The sequence below is a fragment of the Equus caballus genome, chromosome 11, assembly GCF_041296265.1.
Source record: "Equus caballus isolate H_3958 breed thoroughbred chromosome 11, TB-T2T, whole genome shotgun sequence".
Taxonomy (NCBI): domain Eukaryota; kingdom Metazoa; phylum Chordata; class Mammalia; order Perissodactyla; family Equidae; genus Equus; species Equus caballus.
The window spans coordinates 621,141-639,061 of NC_091694.1; the positions used below are offsets into that span (position 1 = coordinate 621,141).

Sequence of the window (17,921 nt, forward strand, 5' to 3'; positions counted from 1 at the left end):
GGATAGAGTGCTCTGTTAATGACAACTGAATTGGTCAAGTTGGTTGATGGTGTTGCTCAGTGACTTTGTATCCTTGCTGACTTTCTACATGTTTTTACCTAGAGAACAATATCTAAATATAATGTGGATTGATCTGTTTCTTCCTTTAGTTCTATTGGTTTTGCTTCATTTATTCTGTTACGTCTTCTTAGAGAACTGATCTCTGTATCATTATGCAATGCCCTTCTTTATCCAGATGACCTGTGCTTGGAAGTCTGCTCTGCTTTCCTTTGATTGTGTTAGCATGATCTTTTTCACCATCCGTTTACTTTTAATTTATAAATGTCTTTATATTTAAAGTGGGTTTCTTGTAGACAACATGTAGTTGGGGCTTGTTTTATCTATTCTGATAATCTGTTTTTTAATTGATACATTTAAACCAATGAGGTTCAAAGTGACTACTAATATAGTTGGATTAATATCTACCACATTTGTTACTGTTTTCTATTTCTTGTCCTTGATCTTTGTTTGAAAATTATATGCCTAGGTATAGTGGTTTTTTTGGCATTTATTCTGCTTGGTGTTCTCTGAGCTTCCTGGATCTGTGGCTTGGTTTCTGACATTAATTTGGAGAAATTCTCAGTCATTATTGTTTCAAATATTTCTTCTGTTCCTTTCTTTCTTTTCCTTCTGGTGTTCCCATTACATGCATATTACACCTGTGTAGTCCCAAGGCCTTGCATATTCTGCTGTGTTTTTTTCACTTTTGTTCTCTTTCCACTTCTGGAGGTTTCTATGGATACATCCAGAAGCACCGAGATTCTTTACTCAGCTGTGTCCAGTATTAATAAGTCCATCAAAGACATTCTTCATTTCTATTACAGTGGGTTTTTTTTTTTAATCATTACCATGTCTTTGGGTTGGTCTTAGGATTTCCAACTCTCTGTTTCCACTGCCCATCTGTTGTTGCATGCTGTCTACTTTATCCATTAGAGCCCTTAGCATATTAATCATAGTTGTTTTAAATTCCCAATCTGGTAACTCCAACCTCCCTGCCATTTCTAGTTCTGATGCTTGCTCTCTCTTCAAATTGTTTTTTTCCTTTTAGTTATGCCTTGTAATTTTTCTTGACAACTGGACATGATGTAGTGGGTGAAAGAACTGCAGTAAACAGGACTCTAGCGATGTGGTGGCGAGGTGTGGGGAGGGGAAGCACTGTACGTTGATGATCAGTCTCTTTTAGTGAGCCTGTGCCTCTGGACTGTGAGCTTCCCACGGGTCTCAGTTTTGTCCTCGCCCGTCAGGTGGGAGAAGACGGTTAGGCGGGCTGTTTCCCTTCCCCGGTCAGTTGGGCTCTGGTGACCCAGTTTTCCCAGAGGGCCGACCTCGTTCAGAACACAGGACTGGCCTATTTCAAGATGGTTCCTTCCCATCCTCTGCTTTTTCTCCAGTATTTCCTGTGAGAAGCAGGTTGAGCTCCTGTGAGGAAAACTCACAAAACTGTGGGGAACCCCTAGGACTGGGCCCCCGAGTGTGTAACTGCATTGGCCCAGCAGTTCCTCAGTCACTGCTCAGGCTTTCCTGGCCCGGCACTGGTCCTGCGACGGTCTCCACTCCCGCCTCCGCCTGTCTGACTCTCCCATCTTGGGGCAGCAGTTCACGCCGTGTCCTTACCACTCCTACAGATCCAAAGAGGAGCTGACTTTTCAGGCTGTTCAGCTGTTCACTGGTTAGGACAGAGTGGTGACTTCCAAGCTCCTTAATGTGGAACCTGAAACTAAAGTCCTGCTTCATTTATTTTGGGACTGTTGTTAGGACTGTCCTGTTCTTGGTGGGTTGAGGCTGCATCGTTGTGCAATTTTCTCCTTTAGGTTTGGTAATGTTGCTTACTCTGCAGTCCATTTTATTTGACATTGATACAGCCACTCCCACTTTCTTTGGATGTGTTCAAATCCTTTTACTTCTAACCCAGGCATACCATTGAAAGTAAATTGGGTCAAAATTTTTAAATCTAATCTGACAATCTCTTTTACTTGGTGTTTAGACAATTTACATCTAATGTAATTATTGATATGATTCTCCCATATTATTTTTTGCTTGTTTCCTTTGTCCCTCTTTGGTTTTTCTATTCCCTGCCCTCTTTTGTATTATTTGAAAATGTTTTAGCATTCCATTTTAATTTTTTTCTATTGGCTTTTTCTTTATCTTTGTTAGGTATTATTATTAGTGATGACAATAATTATTACTAGTGGTTACAATACACAAAGCTCACTTTCCAGGCTACTTCAGAATTAGTTTTACCACTTCAAGTGAAATGTAGAGACCGTACACACCTTTGCCTCCCTCCCTCATACTGTAATTTGGTCAACATATACTACATTTACAAACACCGAAAGTCAGGCACATTTTAAAGAACTTGAGGAAGAATTAGTTTATTCTATTTGCCCAGATATTTACCATTTCTGCTGATCTCTTTCTTCACGCCTGCAGTTCCGAGATCCTCTCGGCTATTATCCACCTTCCACCTGGAGAACCTCCTTTCGCATTTCTTTCTGAGCAGCTCCACTGGTTAAGAATTCTGTTTCCCTTCACCTAAGAATACTTTTATTTCATCTGCATTTCTGATAGTTTTAATGGCTATAGGATTCTAGACTGAGTTACTTTCAGCCTTTAGAACTTTCCAGTCAAATGGGCTCTGTGGTTTCTGATGATAAATTGGTAGTTATTCAAATTGTTACTTTATATATGAGTCACTTTTCTTTGGCTGCTTTCAAGATAAAAAATCTTTAGTTTCAGCAGTCAATGGTGTGTCTTGATAAGGTTTTCTTTGAGGTTGTCCTATTTGGGGTTTATTGAACTTTATCAGTCTTTAAATTTATATCTATTGCCAAATTTGGGACATTTTCAACCATTCTTTTTTTTTTTTTTTCCCTTTCTTCCCAAAGCCCCCTGGTACATAGTTGTGTATTTTTAGTTGTGGGTCCTTCCAGTTGTGGCATGTGGGACACCACCTCAGCATGGCTTGATGAGCAGTGCCATGTCCACACCCAGGATCCAAACAGGCAAAACCCTGGGCCATCGAAGCAGAGCGTGCAAACTTAACCACTCGGCCACGGGGCCGGCCCCTCAACCGTTATTTCTTAAAAAAAGGGTTTTTTACAACGTCTTTCTTCTTTTGCTGGGAATCCATTAACACATTCGTTAGAGGTTTTTATACTGTCCCACTAGTCCCTGAGGCTTAGTTTGTTTCTGTTTCCAAACATTTTTCTGTCCATCCACTAAATTTCTCATTTTTTTTCCCTCCCCAAAGCCCCAGTACACAGTTGTATATCCTAGTTATAGGTCATTCTAGTTCTTCTATATGGGACACCACCACAGTGTGGCCTGATGAGCGGTGTGTAGGTCCATGTCCAAGATCTGAACCCACGAACCCCAGGCCGCTGAAGTGGAGTGCGTGAACTTAACCACTCAGCTGTGGGGCCAGCTCTCATTTCAGTTATTTTTAAATTCTATAACTTGTAGTTCAAGAGCATCTGCCCTTCATGGAGTACAGTTGTAATAATTAGAGCTATAAAAAGCTCTAATGTTTTTCTGATTATGCTAACATATTAAAGTTGGCGTGTTAATTTTCTTTTCTCTTTAGAGACTTCCCTGGCTCTTTGTTGAGAGTAATTCTGTATTGTATTCTGGACATTTTGCATATTATGACACTGAGGCCTATTAAAATCCCCTATAGGGGGCTGGCCCTGTGGCCAAGTGGTTAAGTTTGCGCGTATGCTCTGCTTCGGCGGCCCGGGGTTTTGCTGATTCAAGTCCTGGGTGCGGACACGGCACCGCTTGTCAGGCCATGCTGAGGCGGCACCCCACATCCCACAACTAGAAGGACCCACAACTAAAAATACACAACTATGTACTGAAGGGCTTTAGGAGAAAAAAGAAGAATAAAATCTTAAAAAAAAAAAAAATCCCCTATAGAATTTGTTTTAGCAAAGAAATAATCTGGCTGGGTTCAGACTGCAGTGCAGACCTGCCCTCTGGCTGTGGCTCTCATGTCCGTGACTCTCCCAGCCTGTGCAGTGCTGGTTGGGTCTACACCTGTGTGTACTCCTGGGCCCAATCTATATGGTAGTTCAGTTAGTAAGGTCTCTGCTTCCTCAGATCAGTTCCAGGCACGTACTGCAGCTCAGGGTGAACCCAGGATGCCATCTATGGCTCTAGGGGTTCTCCCCCTAACTTCCTCTTTGCCATGATTTCTCTCACACTTTCTGTTTCCCAGGCACTTTTTCCTGGTCCTTTGGCTGCAAAGCTCAGGTTCTTGCCTCCCTGAAGTGTTGCACACTCCCTGTGACCAGGTCTAGCTTGGGGCCAAAGCGGTGAGAGAAAAACTGAAGAAGTGACAGGGATCCTCCCCAGCCCCCCTCCCCCTCTTTGGACTGAAGATGCCCCATGTCCCAATTCCTCTTCTCAGCGTAAAGGGCTTGCTCCGAGGCCTCAGTTTCCCCAGGGCTGCTGCGCACAGGTGTGCAGCTTCACGACTTCCCCACTGTCTCGGTCTCACACGGCCCCTTCCCAGTGCTCTGGCCACGGTGAGAGGGGAGAGGCCTTCTCTTGGCTCTCCTGACGGTCTTCCTAACGCACGGTTCTGAGACTGAGGTTGTCCTAGAGTCTATGCCAGGAGATACAAAAGGGAAAAAGCCCCAGGAGAACATCACCACTTGTTCTTCCAGTTCTTATTCCCCTGCCCCAATCTGCCTGCTGTCTGTCTTTCAGAGGACTGAGATGGCTGCTTTATTCATTCTGTTGATGGTTGTTAGCTGTAACCACTGAGACACGCCACTGGGACCTCTGAAGGACACTTCTAAGATCAGATTTATGCCCACAGGTTTAGTCATCTCATCAGAGGTCACCTGAGACCCATGTTCAAATCTAATTTTGTATTGCTGTAGACGTACACACAGAGGGGGAGCAACAGGTGTGTCGATCCAGCGCAGTATTCGACAACATCTACAGCGTGTGCAGGGCTGCAATCTAAGTCAGTATACACCATGAGTTCCCTCACCTCCCTCCGTTTAGGCCTGAACTTACTACAGCATGACCACATAGGTTCACAATATGCCCCCATGTGCTCGTTACAGAGGAAATGTGGCCCTAAATGTGGGCCTCCCTACAATAGTTAACAAGGCTTTTGCTGTATAAAAACCTCTTTCCAGAGCTGCTGAATTGTTTCCTGTATCTGAAGGCCTCCTCCCCTCAACATCTCTCTTTTTGGATAAAGGTAGGTTATTCTCTAGGTTAGCTGTCAACTCTCGGACTCGGTTTAAATTCAACAAGGTGAACAGAATGAATTACCTGAGTAGCTCTTCCTGAGACAGAAAGGGGGAGTTAAGACCTAACACATCTTAAAGCATCTATTCATACAACATGGACAACAGATCTGGAAACACAGGCATGAAATGGTCTCAGTGCGCGATGAGCAGTTCTTTTACGCCAATGAGAACTGTTTTAAGTGAGGCGTCAGGGCAGGGAACAAAACACTCCATGGGAGCCCTTTGTCTGTGAACACTAAATCGTAGCTTCACTGAGCTCCCCAAAGGGCCTTGGCCATTGTTTTCAGTCCTCCTCCTTCCCTTTACTCCCCAGAGGAGCACTAAATGCTTTAGCAGCCTCAGGACTTCAGCAGTCCAGACCAGACTTTCGCGGGTGGACGAGCAGCACTGCAGGGTGGGAACTTGAGCAGCCATGTGCCTCTTCAGACAAGATTTCCGTCTCACAGGAGGATGTGTCTCAAGTTGTCTGCAATGATCTTGATTCTTAGGTTGAGGGGCAAGTCTGCAGAAGAAATGGTAGTGACAACCACAACCTCAAAGTAAGTATTGAAACTCCAGTGTCAGAGATAAAAATCAGCAAGACTTTGTTACCACCGCCTGCAACCCCATCCTTTCCAGTGGTGGAACCTACTCTGCTGTCATGATGGCAGCCTCTTCGTACATCCACTCTGTGCTCCAGGCCTTTGGCGTGCTCAGAAAAGAGCACACGATAAAAGAGCAAAAAAGAAATGCCTGCTTACATTTATCAAAATGACAATGATACTCTGTATTCAATTAAAATTAATAAAAATATTTTATTGAATTTCAGGTCTTGGTACTTTTAAAATTTCAAATTGTTGCACACAAATCACCACTATACTTTCTAGAATAGTGGAGGTTAGGACTTGAAGATTGTCACTTATCACCTTGTGTCACATAGCATAGAAATCCCAAATCCTGGCCCCGCCCCACCCCTTCTGTGACTGCCGTCTGCTCTGTTGTTCTAGCGACGGGCGTATCGAAGGAGCTCCTGATGCGAGAGGAGGGTCATCCCCAAACCATGCACAGACATCTTGGAATGCACCATGTCACGTGGGTCGTATGTGAGTTTACCTTTTGTATTTTTGTTTGCTTCAGGGCAAAGCTGCTGAAATGAAGTTTCTAGTCCCTCGGGGTGCTCAGAAGTTTGGCGAAGGTCCAAGCAGAGACTCCTTGGAAGAAGACACTTGGGAGCTGCCAGTGGACTGCTGGGAGGGGGTCCAGGGCAACACGCCTGCTGACGTAGCACCAGGCATCAGGCAGGAGGCAGGGACACGAGCTCAGTGACTCCTGGTGTGTGGAGCGCCTTTGGGAATTCACAGCTGAATTGAAAAAACTTAAAAAAGTGATAGCTTGCTAATCCATGGTTTTTTCCTGCCATCTCCTTGATATTCTTAAATTTCTATGTGCCAATGAATGCGCCAACTGAATAAGGCAGTGAGAAGGGAAAAGGAAAGAGACACCCTCACCTGTGAAAAAGGCACACTCCAGCTGCTGACAGCAAAAAACTATTCTTTCCTCCTCTTTAAAATTTGAGAACTGGGTATTTTTCTTCTCTATCATCCCAGCAGAAATCCCTCCAGACCCATAAAGTCTAAGTTTCAGGCTCAGAAGTAATGAACTGACGGACTGGGCTTACGTGGGAGCATCTCCTCGAGTCTCTGAATGGTGAAGGTTCCCTGCTGTGTGGACATGTCTCCAGGAGGATGCACAGCGCGTTCCCACTGGGGTTGTCTGGTCCATTCACCTACCTAGAGCTCATGGGCAGGGGCTCGCGGCAGTCATGACCAACAGGTCCGCACCACTCAGCGGAGTGACCTGACCCCCCACACAGGACACAGCACAATCTGAATTATTTGCAAACTGCAAACCTTTTGAGTAAAAAGACAAATAAAAATATACATTCCAAGGTATCCGTAAAGTGCCTGGAAGATGGAGATTGCTGCCCTGAAGTGCTCTGATCCATCCGTGCTTCAGTCTGCGACCTAGATTTTGCTACTGTCACACAAACGGTCTCATTCACATGATGGTTTCATTTTTATTTTTTAAATGGCTGAGTTATAAATCCAGCTAGTGTGCAGTAATTTCATAATTTTTAATATGCATTATCTGCAATAACATTGTGACAGCTCCATACTGTGGATTGACACACAATACTTAGAACAGATTTATCATATTTGGTCTTTAGGTAAATAATAAATGTTTTAAAATTGCCTAAATATACCATTCTGAGCTGTTTCATTCCACCAGGAAAATACAGGGTTTTTTCCCTCTTTTAAAAAAAATTAAATACCAAAATAACTACATTTAAATAAATAACGTTATGATGATGACATTTAAAAATTCACAATAAGGCCAAAGCCCTCTTTCTGTTTGCACGGCTGCTCAGCCCTGACCCCTGGAACACTCTGGAAGGTGAGTGGTATTCTTCTGGAGGAGCGTGGGCTAAGGCCTGTGGGCCTCCCGCTTCTCCTTGTCTCACCTTTGTTTCCTTTCCTCTCGCTTTTATTTTTTGTAGGAGAGAAGTCAGCCTTAGTATGGGATTCAGTTCTGAAAGGGTGAAGGGAATTTCCTATTACAAATCAGAAAACGACCCAGATGGTTCCAATGCTTAACAGAGGGCACTTGCTTCCGAGCCCCTTGTGTTAACACGCAGCTTCTGCTCCACCCCAGCAGCTGCTCTCACCATCAGTGGGGCAAACGCAGTGTAGACAGCTGGTCGGGCGATGCCGAGAGCTGGTGAGGGCACCTAAAACAACAGACGTGCCCCAGAGACCTGTGACATTGGTTTGAAAGGGTGTGTGATAAAAGACTGAATCTTTTTCCAGACGAAAGAGTCGTAGTTCTGTCGGGAGACTTGCTTTACTTAGAGTCAACACAAAGAACAAACAACAAAAAGGAGCAAGAAAGAGAACCAGTTAAGTGCAGCTCCACAAGCCGCGAGGCCAGCAGGAGTCCGGAGTCCTTTCCATCGTGCTTCTGTGCAGCCCGCGGGTATCTGTCTGTCACCGTCCGTCACACTGAAATGGAGGTGGATTAAATTCATCTGGCACCTGCTCTAACAGGGACAATGCGCATGTCACCAAGTAGCTCCATCTGAACTTTAACAGGACAGACAAAAGTAAATCATTCCATAGGCTGAAAACAAACAACAAAAACAAACAAAACTACGTTGTTTCTTTTCCCCAAATGAAATCACACCAACGGTCCTGTGTGATTCCAAAATTTCCAGAGTAGAAATGGAGTGATCTGAAATGTCAAAGACCCCATTATTTTGTAAAGAAAGAAAGTACACCTCAAAATATTCTAATTCCACATGTGAACAACAAAATACTGTCTCATCTACCAGCGCCAGCCCCTCGGGTCCTCTGAGGGCGGCGGGGGCTCCTGCCCCATCCCCTCGTGGGGGCCCCATCCCGGCAGATCCGCTTCGCACCAGGTGCCGTCCTCACTCAAGGACCGTGAGTCTTTACTCGGAGTTAAAAGCTGAGCGCAGGTGGGGAGACACTGCCAGAACCAGGTTTTGTTGCGTGTGTTCTGTTTGGGTCTGATTTCTGTCTTTAAATTAAGGAGTTTTAAGGCCGCCTGGGTTTTGTGTTTTCAGTGCTGAGGTGAAGTCCAACCGCAGGGCCCTCTGCCCACCGAGAATGCGCTCTGAGCCTCGGTGAGAGACAGTGTCTCCTTTTGGCACCACAGAGTTGATATTAAGGTAAGACAAGCTCTCCTGGTCACTAGTTCTGGATGCCCTTCTCCCTCACGGCTGCCGGCGGTGTGTCCACACTCAGGGCAATGACAATGCTTTCGCCATCCTCAGTCTTGACTCGCTTCAGCTCCGGCTGCTCTGACTGGTCACCATTCTGGCGCTTTGTGGGCAGAGAGGCCGACGCCGACGCGTGTGTCGCCAGCATGTGCAGGGGACTTGCCGCTGCTGCAGAGAGACAGTGAGTCAGACCCCAGACTCCAGGGTGAACCCTCGTCCCCTGTCAGGCCCCCACTGGCTCCACGCTCTGCCCAGAGGGCCAGCTTCTCTGTGTGACCCTGCATGGCCTACAGTGGCCAAGGGCACCAGGGCCTGGATTGGGCCCCTGGAGACAAGACACCTTGCAGCAAGTTAACTGTGTGATCACTGGGTGTTTTGATTAACAGTTGGCATCTTTTTTCTTAGTTCAAATGTTGTGCTATCTTGACAGAACCCCAGTGGAAACTGAGCCTCAGGGTCAGGGAAAGGGGGCATAGACAGCCGACGGCTTTACTGATGAGGCAAAGGGGCTGCCACCAGCGTTCTCCCCCATGCAGTGGCCCCTCACCCCTGACTTCCATGCTGATGCTCTCGGATCACCTCACACAAGAGGAGGGGAGCAGGGCACACGGCTCGGGCTAACCACGAACTGCAACAAGAGCTTGTCTGCGCCTGTTTCTCTCTATGGAGTTTACAAGCAGATATGTGCCCACGAGCCCCTGGGCTGGCTTCCTGGCTTCTCTTTGGCCCCATCTCCCCTGCCAAACCCTTCCTCTCTCAGGTCTTCATCATGGAGGGACCCTCCCTCCTTGTGGGCTTACGTGGGACTTTACCAGCTGGGCACAAGGGCCTCTACCACTCCCACCTTCACCTGTCCCATGTTCTGCACAACCAGGCAAATTCCAGGAGATGAACAAAAGAAGGGTCAGACTACATCAAGATAGTGCCACTTCCTCAAAGTGAGAAGGCAGGAGTAGGCTGGAGAGGAGGCCTGGAGCCACTCCACACAGGCTCAAGGAGAGGGGTCCTAGGAGGCACAGCATGCTACATAACCCGCCCACATGACCTGGAGAAGCTGCATCCTATCCAGGGAGACTGTGTGCTCCCATCCCATCCCCTCGTGCCCTGAGGGAGGTTTAGGACCAAGGCAAGAGATGGCCTGATGGGAGTCTTACCCACAGAGAAAGATGTATGTGCACAAAAGAAGCCTGGAACAGCAACCCTTGTCTCCTGAACATGCCTGAGTCCCTTGGTCTGACACAGACGCTGTCCCGCCACACTGATCTTACTAAATTAGATGTTAATGCTGTTGCTGGTGGAAGTCATAAATAGGTTTGCTTTGTGTGCTGCCTAAGAGTTTTCAGCATGAGTTTACACCAAGCTTTACAACTCTAGGTATTTTCATTTTAATACACTGCTTTGGCTGCCACAAGGGAACTGCAGAATTTCCTCCCAAGAAATGGAACTTGAAGCTAAGTAAAGAGATGACGCAGGGTATGCAAAATGAGAGAAACGTGAAGTCACGAGACACCCTCTGAGCTCCAATCCTGCTACGAGGCCAGTGCCTCCATCCTCATCTCCAGATTCAACGCCAGCCCAGAGTCCCAGCACGCTTTTGTGCAGGGACCTAAAATTCACGTGGCTCAATTACACCTCACTAAAGCTGAACGAAAAATCGCATGGCAATGCAAAGGACCTAGAATGGCCACAACAGTTTATAGAAAAGAACCGAATGCAGGACGGACACAGCCTGACCTCAAGGCTTTTTATAAAGGCACAGCAACAAGGACGTGAGGCGCTGTCACGGATGGCACACAGATTCAGGGAAGAGAAAGAAGCACTGGGAACAGACCGTCTGTCTATGATCAAGTGACTTTGGACTCAAGTGTCAGGGGAATTCAGTGGAGAGAGGAGAGTCTTTTCCACAACTGGGGCTGGAACAACTGAACACCAATTAAAGAAAAAAGAACCTTGGTCCTTACTTACTTTATACAAAATTTCACTCAAAATGGGTCACAGACCTAAATCTAAGAGCTAAAACTGTAAAATTCCTAAAACAAAGGATAAAATCTTAGTGACCTTGGGTTTGAGAAAGATCTTTTACGTAAACTATGGGGAGGAAAAGGGGCAGAAACTCTATAGAAAAAATTGACAAACTACACTTAATAAAAATGTAAATATTTTGCTCTTCAAAAGGCATTATTAATGAAAACAAAAAGCCATCCACAGACTGGGAGAAAATATTTGCAAACTATACATCTGACAGAAGACTTGTATCTAGAATATGAAAGAACTCATAACTCAGTCAAAAGGAAACAACTCTTTTTTTTTCTTCCCCAAAGCCCCAGTACATGACTGCATGTGCTAGTTGTAAGCTGTCCTACTACTTCTCTGTGAGCCGCCACCACAGCACAGCTACCGAGACAGGTGGTGTGGCTCCTCCACCAGGAAGGGCACCTGGGCTGCCGAAGTGGTGAGTACCGAACTTCAACCACTAAGGCCATCAGGGCTGGCTCAACAACTCAATTTTTAAAATGGGCAAAAGATCTGAACAGACATTTCAGCAAAGACATTCAGATGTAAAATAAGCACACAGTAGGATGCTCAATATCAGGAATCATTAAGAAAATACAAATTGAAGCCAATAAAAAAAACTAGAAAAGCTAAACAAAGACTGGCCACACCAAATGCTGGGGAGGATATGGCACCACTGGAGCTTTCGTCCACGGCTGGTGAGAATGGAAAACGGTATAACCACTGAAAAATGATTTTTCAGTTTCTTAAAAAATTCTGTATCTACCATATGACTCAGCCATTCTACTCTTAGATATTTACCCAAGAGAAGTGAGAGCATTTGTCCACTGGAAATAAATTAAAGAACAAAGTGGGTAGACATGAAGAAAAAGCTAAGAAAGTGACAAAGGGATTATGCTCTCTCCTGCTCCAGGCCTCACTCTCCATGCAGGTCCTTCTGTTCTCTGTCTCTACCTAGAACCTGGCAGGAGGGGCTGCTGGCCTCTTGGGTTCCCAGTGGCTATGAGACCCAGCAAGGACGTCCCTTGGGAAGGAGGAGAACTGCCAGTCCTATCAGTGCCCTGAGGCGGGGCACCCAAGTCCTGATTTCATCGTCAAGCCTTCCCCAAACCAAATATGGGAAACACGGCCAGGGAAGCAGAGCTGATGAAGAGGCAAGACAGAAGGATGGAGCCACCATGGCTGCCCTAGTAAGTAGGGAGAGAGGGCATGAAAAAGGAGTCAAGCTCTAGAAGACAAGCTGGCAACACAACCCCAGGGCTGCACAACCCGACTGACCTTTCAACCCAGCCTGAAGAAAATCAGGGCTACCCCTTAGTGACTGGTGACTCAGTGCCTCCAGGAAGGTGCAGAGGAGCACGGAGCTGGGATGGGGAGAGGGTGTCACCCCCTGAAGAGCTCCTTCCCAGTGCCCCGCCTGTGAGGATACGCAGTGGCCGCTGCACACCCTGCTCGGCTAATGCAATGGCGTGGGGCCACCAGGATGAGCCACCAGCCCAGGAAGGAATTCTGCAACTTAGACCAACCTTTCCTGTGCCATGACTCTGAAAAACATCAAGTTGTGGGACTCTTTGGACCACTTTCCATCTGCTCTTTCCCACACTCACAGGGACCTCAGGCATCGCTGCCATGTTGCACAGTCATGAGACAACACCTGTCCAACTTGATTCTCACTGGACTAGCTATGGACAGGAGAGACCTTTCAGATCCTGGCCACCTGGGTGACCACAAAGGAGTGGCCTTGACTTCATCTGCTTCATCTACCAGGCCTGTCCTGACACTGGCTTCATACTCACTGAGGCCCCTCATGCGAGACACAAGGGGTCGGAGAGAACATCCTTTTGGGCAGCCAGGCCTGAAGGGGGCTTTGGAGGCCAAGGTCCTCCCAAACATAAGACCAGCCCAAGCGCTGATGCCAGATACCCCGGAGAGCTGTTAAGCTTCCAGCCGTGAAAGGACAGGTCCCCTGACCTAATGTGGCTCTGCGCACAGCCATGCCTTCAAGGAACAAGGGGACCCGTGGCTGGACCCTGGTTAACGTGGGGCTGATGATTCCATCTCCACTGTGTGTTCACTCATCTGTTCCTTCATTCATTCACTGAAGAGTAAGTGCTGTGTCCCCCTTATGAATAAGGGCCTGTGTGGGTGCTGGGGCAGTGCTGACATGGAGCCTGCGTTCTTCCAGCCGGACAGACACACCACACTTCTGATTATACTCTCTCAGCCCTGTGGCACATGGCGGAGATACACAGAGAACCATGGCCTAGTTGGAGGAGACGCCTCACAAAATTCTGGCTTACATCAATGTTACTTCAGGCTGTGAAGCTGTTGTAGAGTCAGAGCAGAATGTGAAGGTTAACAGTCGGCTGGGGGCAAAGGATCAAAGCCTGAAAACCGGTCTGAATGGAAGAATGGGACAGCATGGTGGGGACAGGGCAGCAGAGAGTAGTACCTGCCTGTCCAGGAGGAAGGATCTGGGGACAAGGCTACGCTCCAGCAAATAAAGCATCACTTTGGTTCCTCAGCCATGCTGAGCACTGTCTCCCGCTAACGGTGACGTGCAAACCCTTAAGGAAGGAGACAGAAAGAAAATGAAACAACCAGGGCAGGAAGGAAGATGCGGAGCAGGACAGGTTTCAGCATGAAGAGGTGGCAAATGCAGCTGAGAGGACGCTCCAGGCCACATGGAGCAGATGGGACACTGGCTAAGCACAGTGTTGGCCCAAAATTCCAAATGCTATCAAATGACAGAAAGCAGTTTAAAAAGGTCACATAACCATAAGCATGCTAGTGAACCAGACGTGTGCATGAGTCTTGGAAGCGGAAAGCAGCCAGATCTGTGACCAAGAAGCCAGAGCTGAGAGCCACCCTGCAGCTGGACTCCTTCCACCTCTCCATTCCCCGTGAGCACTGGGGGCCGAGGGCCATAGAAGGGTCACCCAAAATGCCGGACTTTCTTCCGTGTACCTTTTAAACAGAAGCGGCCCATGCCCTCCCCACACTGGAGGCAGCAGTACCTGCAGCTCAGGGCAGCGCTGTCCTGAGCATAAGCTGGGTGCATGCCTGGGGCAACAGACTTCCTTTCCCAAAAGTGAGAGGGCGGTTGTGGTGACGTGTGCACGCTGCTCCATGCAGCCCTCTAAGAAACCACACAAAGCCCCCTGGGAAGGCCAAGCAGGCTCCTGGGGAAGCAGAAGAGGGCACAGTCTTCTCCATCAGGATGCTCAGCCCTCAGACACACAGTGCGTCAGCAGGCAGATGCAACTGCAGAGGCACCTTCCAAGGGTATGCCAGAGCTGTCCTGACTCCTCTCACCCCCCACCCATGCACCAGCGTGGTCTACATGCACAGGCAGGGTCCTTCCTTTGCCTGAAGCATGTTACTCCCTGCCCTCTCCCAGTGCATCCTCCACCATGGCTCACAGGCCCCTGCGTCCCACAGCAGCCTCCTCACGGCTGTGAACATCCCTGCAATGGTCATCTTGTGCTCAGATGCTCACTGGTCTCTGATGCCACTCGCTTGCCACATCTCCCACATCACTGGCCCCTGGCCCTGCACTTCTCCTAGCCAACTGACTGTCCTGTTCAGTTTCCTATCTGTGTCCTGTGATACGCTCTCCACGAGGGCAGGGGACTCTGCTCCCATCTGGGAACAACACATGGACACATTTCCTGCTACGGCCCAGCACCACCTGCTCCTAAGAAATGCCTGACACAGACATGAGTGACTCAGTGCCCAGAGCTGGGCAACGCGAGACAGGAGACCAGCTTAGGAGGGCCGAGCCTCTGTCCCAGGGGAAAGACAGGGTGGGGTTCCCTAACCGATCAAGACACACCTTGGTTTATGTGTGTTTCTGGTTAAAGACAACTTATTTCCTCTATACTAGTGCTTCATTAACACTGAACTCATGCCTGCAGGAAGCTCAGCTAACAGTCAAGTCTTCCCAGATGACACTTCACAGCCTCCTGTGCCTGAGCACTAAGGCTTTGCAGTACTATGCTTGGGGGTCATTTTAAATGGCAAAATCACCAACAAACAGCACAAAACATGAAAAAGTAGCAGTGACAGACTGAGAAAAGGATGCGTGTTCACAGTACAAGAGCTGAAACTAGGAGGAGGAACATCCCTGTGTCCCACCTCAGCTGGGAAGCAGCAGGTCCAACTCAAACATTTTGTTGCTCTGCACATGCCCACAAATGACTGGGAAAACGCAGAGTACTGATTTGGGAGTTACAAATAAATTTCAGTGAGCAGGCGAAACTTGCAAATATAAAGAATCCACAAATACTGAGGATCAACTGTGTAAGATCAGCTCCCAGAAGTCCCACAGAATGTCAGCCTCAGATGGGTAGGTGCCACAGATGCAGAGCTGCCCAAGGCTACACAGCAGCAGTGGGTGGAGGCAGAATGAAGCCCTGGGGCAGGGGTGGGATAACGACAGCACCCCCTCAGAACAGATGGTTCTGCCTTACTTGGTGAACCCATGTGAGCCTGAGCCGAGCCCCTGGAAGTTCCCAGTAGCAACTCCCTGCACACCAGCCCCGGGGATGCACAGCGCAAAAGGCTGTGCTGGTCAAGTGGGTGCTCTGCTTGCTCCAACTACAGCCCTGCAACTGATTCCTGAAGGAGGTTGGGGTGTAAACAGGAATGTTGGGCTAAGTCAACAGAGCACCCCATGCAGGTACGAAGATGTGGGCCACCCCCAACTGTCACATCCAGCCCCACAAAATCCTTTTGCCTCCTTAACCCAGAAAAAAAGCATCCAACACAATTCAACACCCTTTCATGATAAAACTACTCACCAGGGGCCGGCCCCGTGGCCGAGTGGTTAAGTTCGCCCGCTCCGCTGCAGGCGGCCCAGTGTTTCGTCGGTTCGAATCCTGGGCACGGACATGGCATCGCTCTGAGCCACACTGAGGCGGCGTCCCATGTGCCACAACTAGAAGGACCCACAACTAAGAATATACAATTATGTACTGGTGGGCTTTGGGGAGAAAAAGGAAAAAAATAAAATCCGTAAAAAAAAACCTACTCACCAAACCAGGAAAGAAGGAAAATGCCTCAACATATAACAAAGTCCATCTCTGACAAGCTCACAGCTCACATCAGCCTCAAGTGAAAGACTGGCTGCTTCCCCCTCAGACGGAGAACAAGACGAGGACGCCTGCTCTCCCCACTGCTACTGGACTCCGCATTGGCGGGCCTTGCCATGGAAGGCACCCACATGGGGACGGAAGCGAGACTCTGCTGGCAGATGGCATGTTTCTTATAGAGAGGAAATCCTGATAAATCCACATACAAAAATGCCCAAACCATAATAAATGAATTCAGCAAAGTTGCAGGGGACAAGATCAACACGCAAAAATCAGTTGCATTTCTATACAACAGAAATGAACAATGTAAAAAGGAAGGTAAGAAAATAATTCCATTTAGAAAGAAGAATAAAATAGAAAGAAATATGACCAAGACTTAAATGCTTCAAGATCTATATAGTGAAAACTATAAAGCAGTGTTGAAAGAATTTAACGAAGACCTAAGTAAACAGGAAGACATCCCACGCTCACAGGTCAGGAGACTTCACACGGTTAAGACGGGGCCCACAGACGGCTGCGACCTCTACCAAAGCCCCAAACGCCTTTTTGCAGAAACGGGAAAGCTGATTCTAAAAGTCACATGGAGTTGCAAGGTATACAGAATAGCCAAAACAATCTTTAAAAAGAGGAACATAGTTGGAGGACTCACACTTCTTGGAATCAAAACTTCCTACAAAGCTACAGTAATCAAAATAGTGCGGTTTTGGTATAAGAACAGACGTGAAGATCAATGAAACAGAACTGAGAGAAATAAATCCAACAGAGGTCAAGTGGTTTCCAACAAAGATGCCAAGACCATTCAATGTGGAAAGAACAGTCTCCTCAACACATGGTGGCAGGATAATTGGATATCCACACGCAAAAGGACGAAGTCAGGCCCTGACATCACATTATACACAACAATTAACTCAAAATGGATCAAAGACCTAAACATAAGAGCTAAAACTCTAAAACTCTTAGTAAAAGAAACATAGGGGTAAGTCTTCATGACTTCAGGTTTGGCAATGGATTCTTAGACATGACACCAAAGCATAAAAAACAAAAGGGAAAACAGGTAAACTGAACTTCATCAAAGTTAAAAATTTTTGTGAATTAAAGACACTATCAAGAAAGTGAAAAGACAAACCTACTGAATGGGAGAAAATATTTACAAATCATGTATCTGATCAGGACCCAGTATCCAGAATATATAAAGAGTTCCTACAACTCAACAACAAAAAGACAAATGACCTAATTAAAAAATAGACAAAGGACTTAAATAGACATTTCTTCAAAGAAGATACACAAATAGCCAATATACACATGAAAAAAACATTCAACACTATTAGTCATGAGGGAAATGAAAATCAAAACCAGAGTAAGTTATCATTTCACACCCATTAAGATGGCCACGATCAAAAAAAACCTGGAAAATAAGTGTAGGTGAGGATGTGGATAACTCAGAACTCTCATAGATCATTGGTGGGAACATAAAATGTTGCAGCCACTGTGGAAAACAGTTCAGTGGTTCCTCAATAAATTAAACACTGAATTACCATATGACTCAGCAATTTCATTTCTAGGTATATACCTAAAAGAAATGAAAACAAAGACTCGAACAAATACTTGTACACGAATGTTCACAGCAGCACTATTCACAATAGCCAGAAAGCACAAACAACCCGAATGTCCATCAACCAATTAATGAATGAATAAACAAAACGGAAACATAGGGGCCGGCCCCGTAGCCAA

General features: G+C 46.9%; 1 protein-coding gene across 1 annotated transcript in view; it reads right to left on the reverse strand.

Moving 5' to 3' along the window:
• Positions 1-6,080: 6,080 nt before the first annotated feature.
• Positions 6,081-17,921, reverse strand: part of FOXK2 (forkhead box K2) — a 78,745-nt gene continuing 66,904 nt past the window's right edge. Inside the window, exon 9 of the mRNA XM_023651658.2 lies at positions 6,081-9,252. Coding sequence (XP_023507426.2) covers positions 9,056-9,252 — 197 coding nt within the window. The 3' untranslated portion in view covers positions 6,081-9,055. The remainder of the gene's footprint in view (positions 9,253-17,921) is intronic.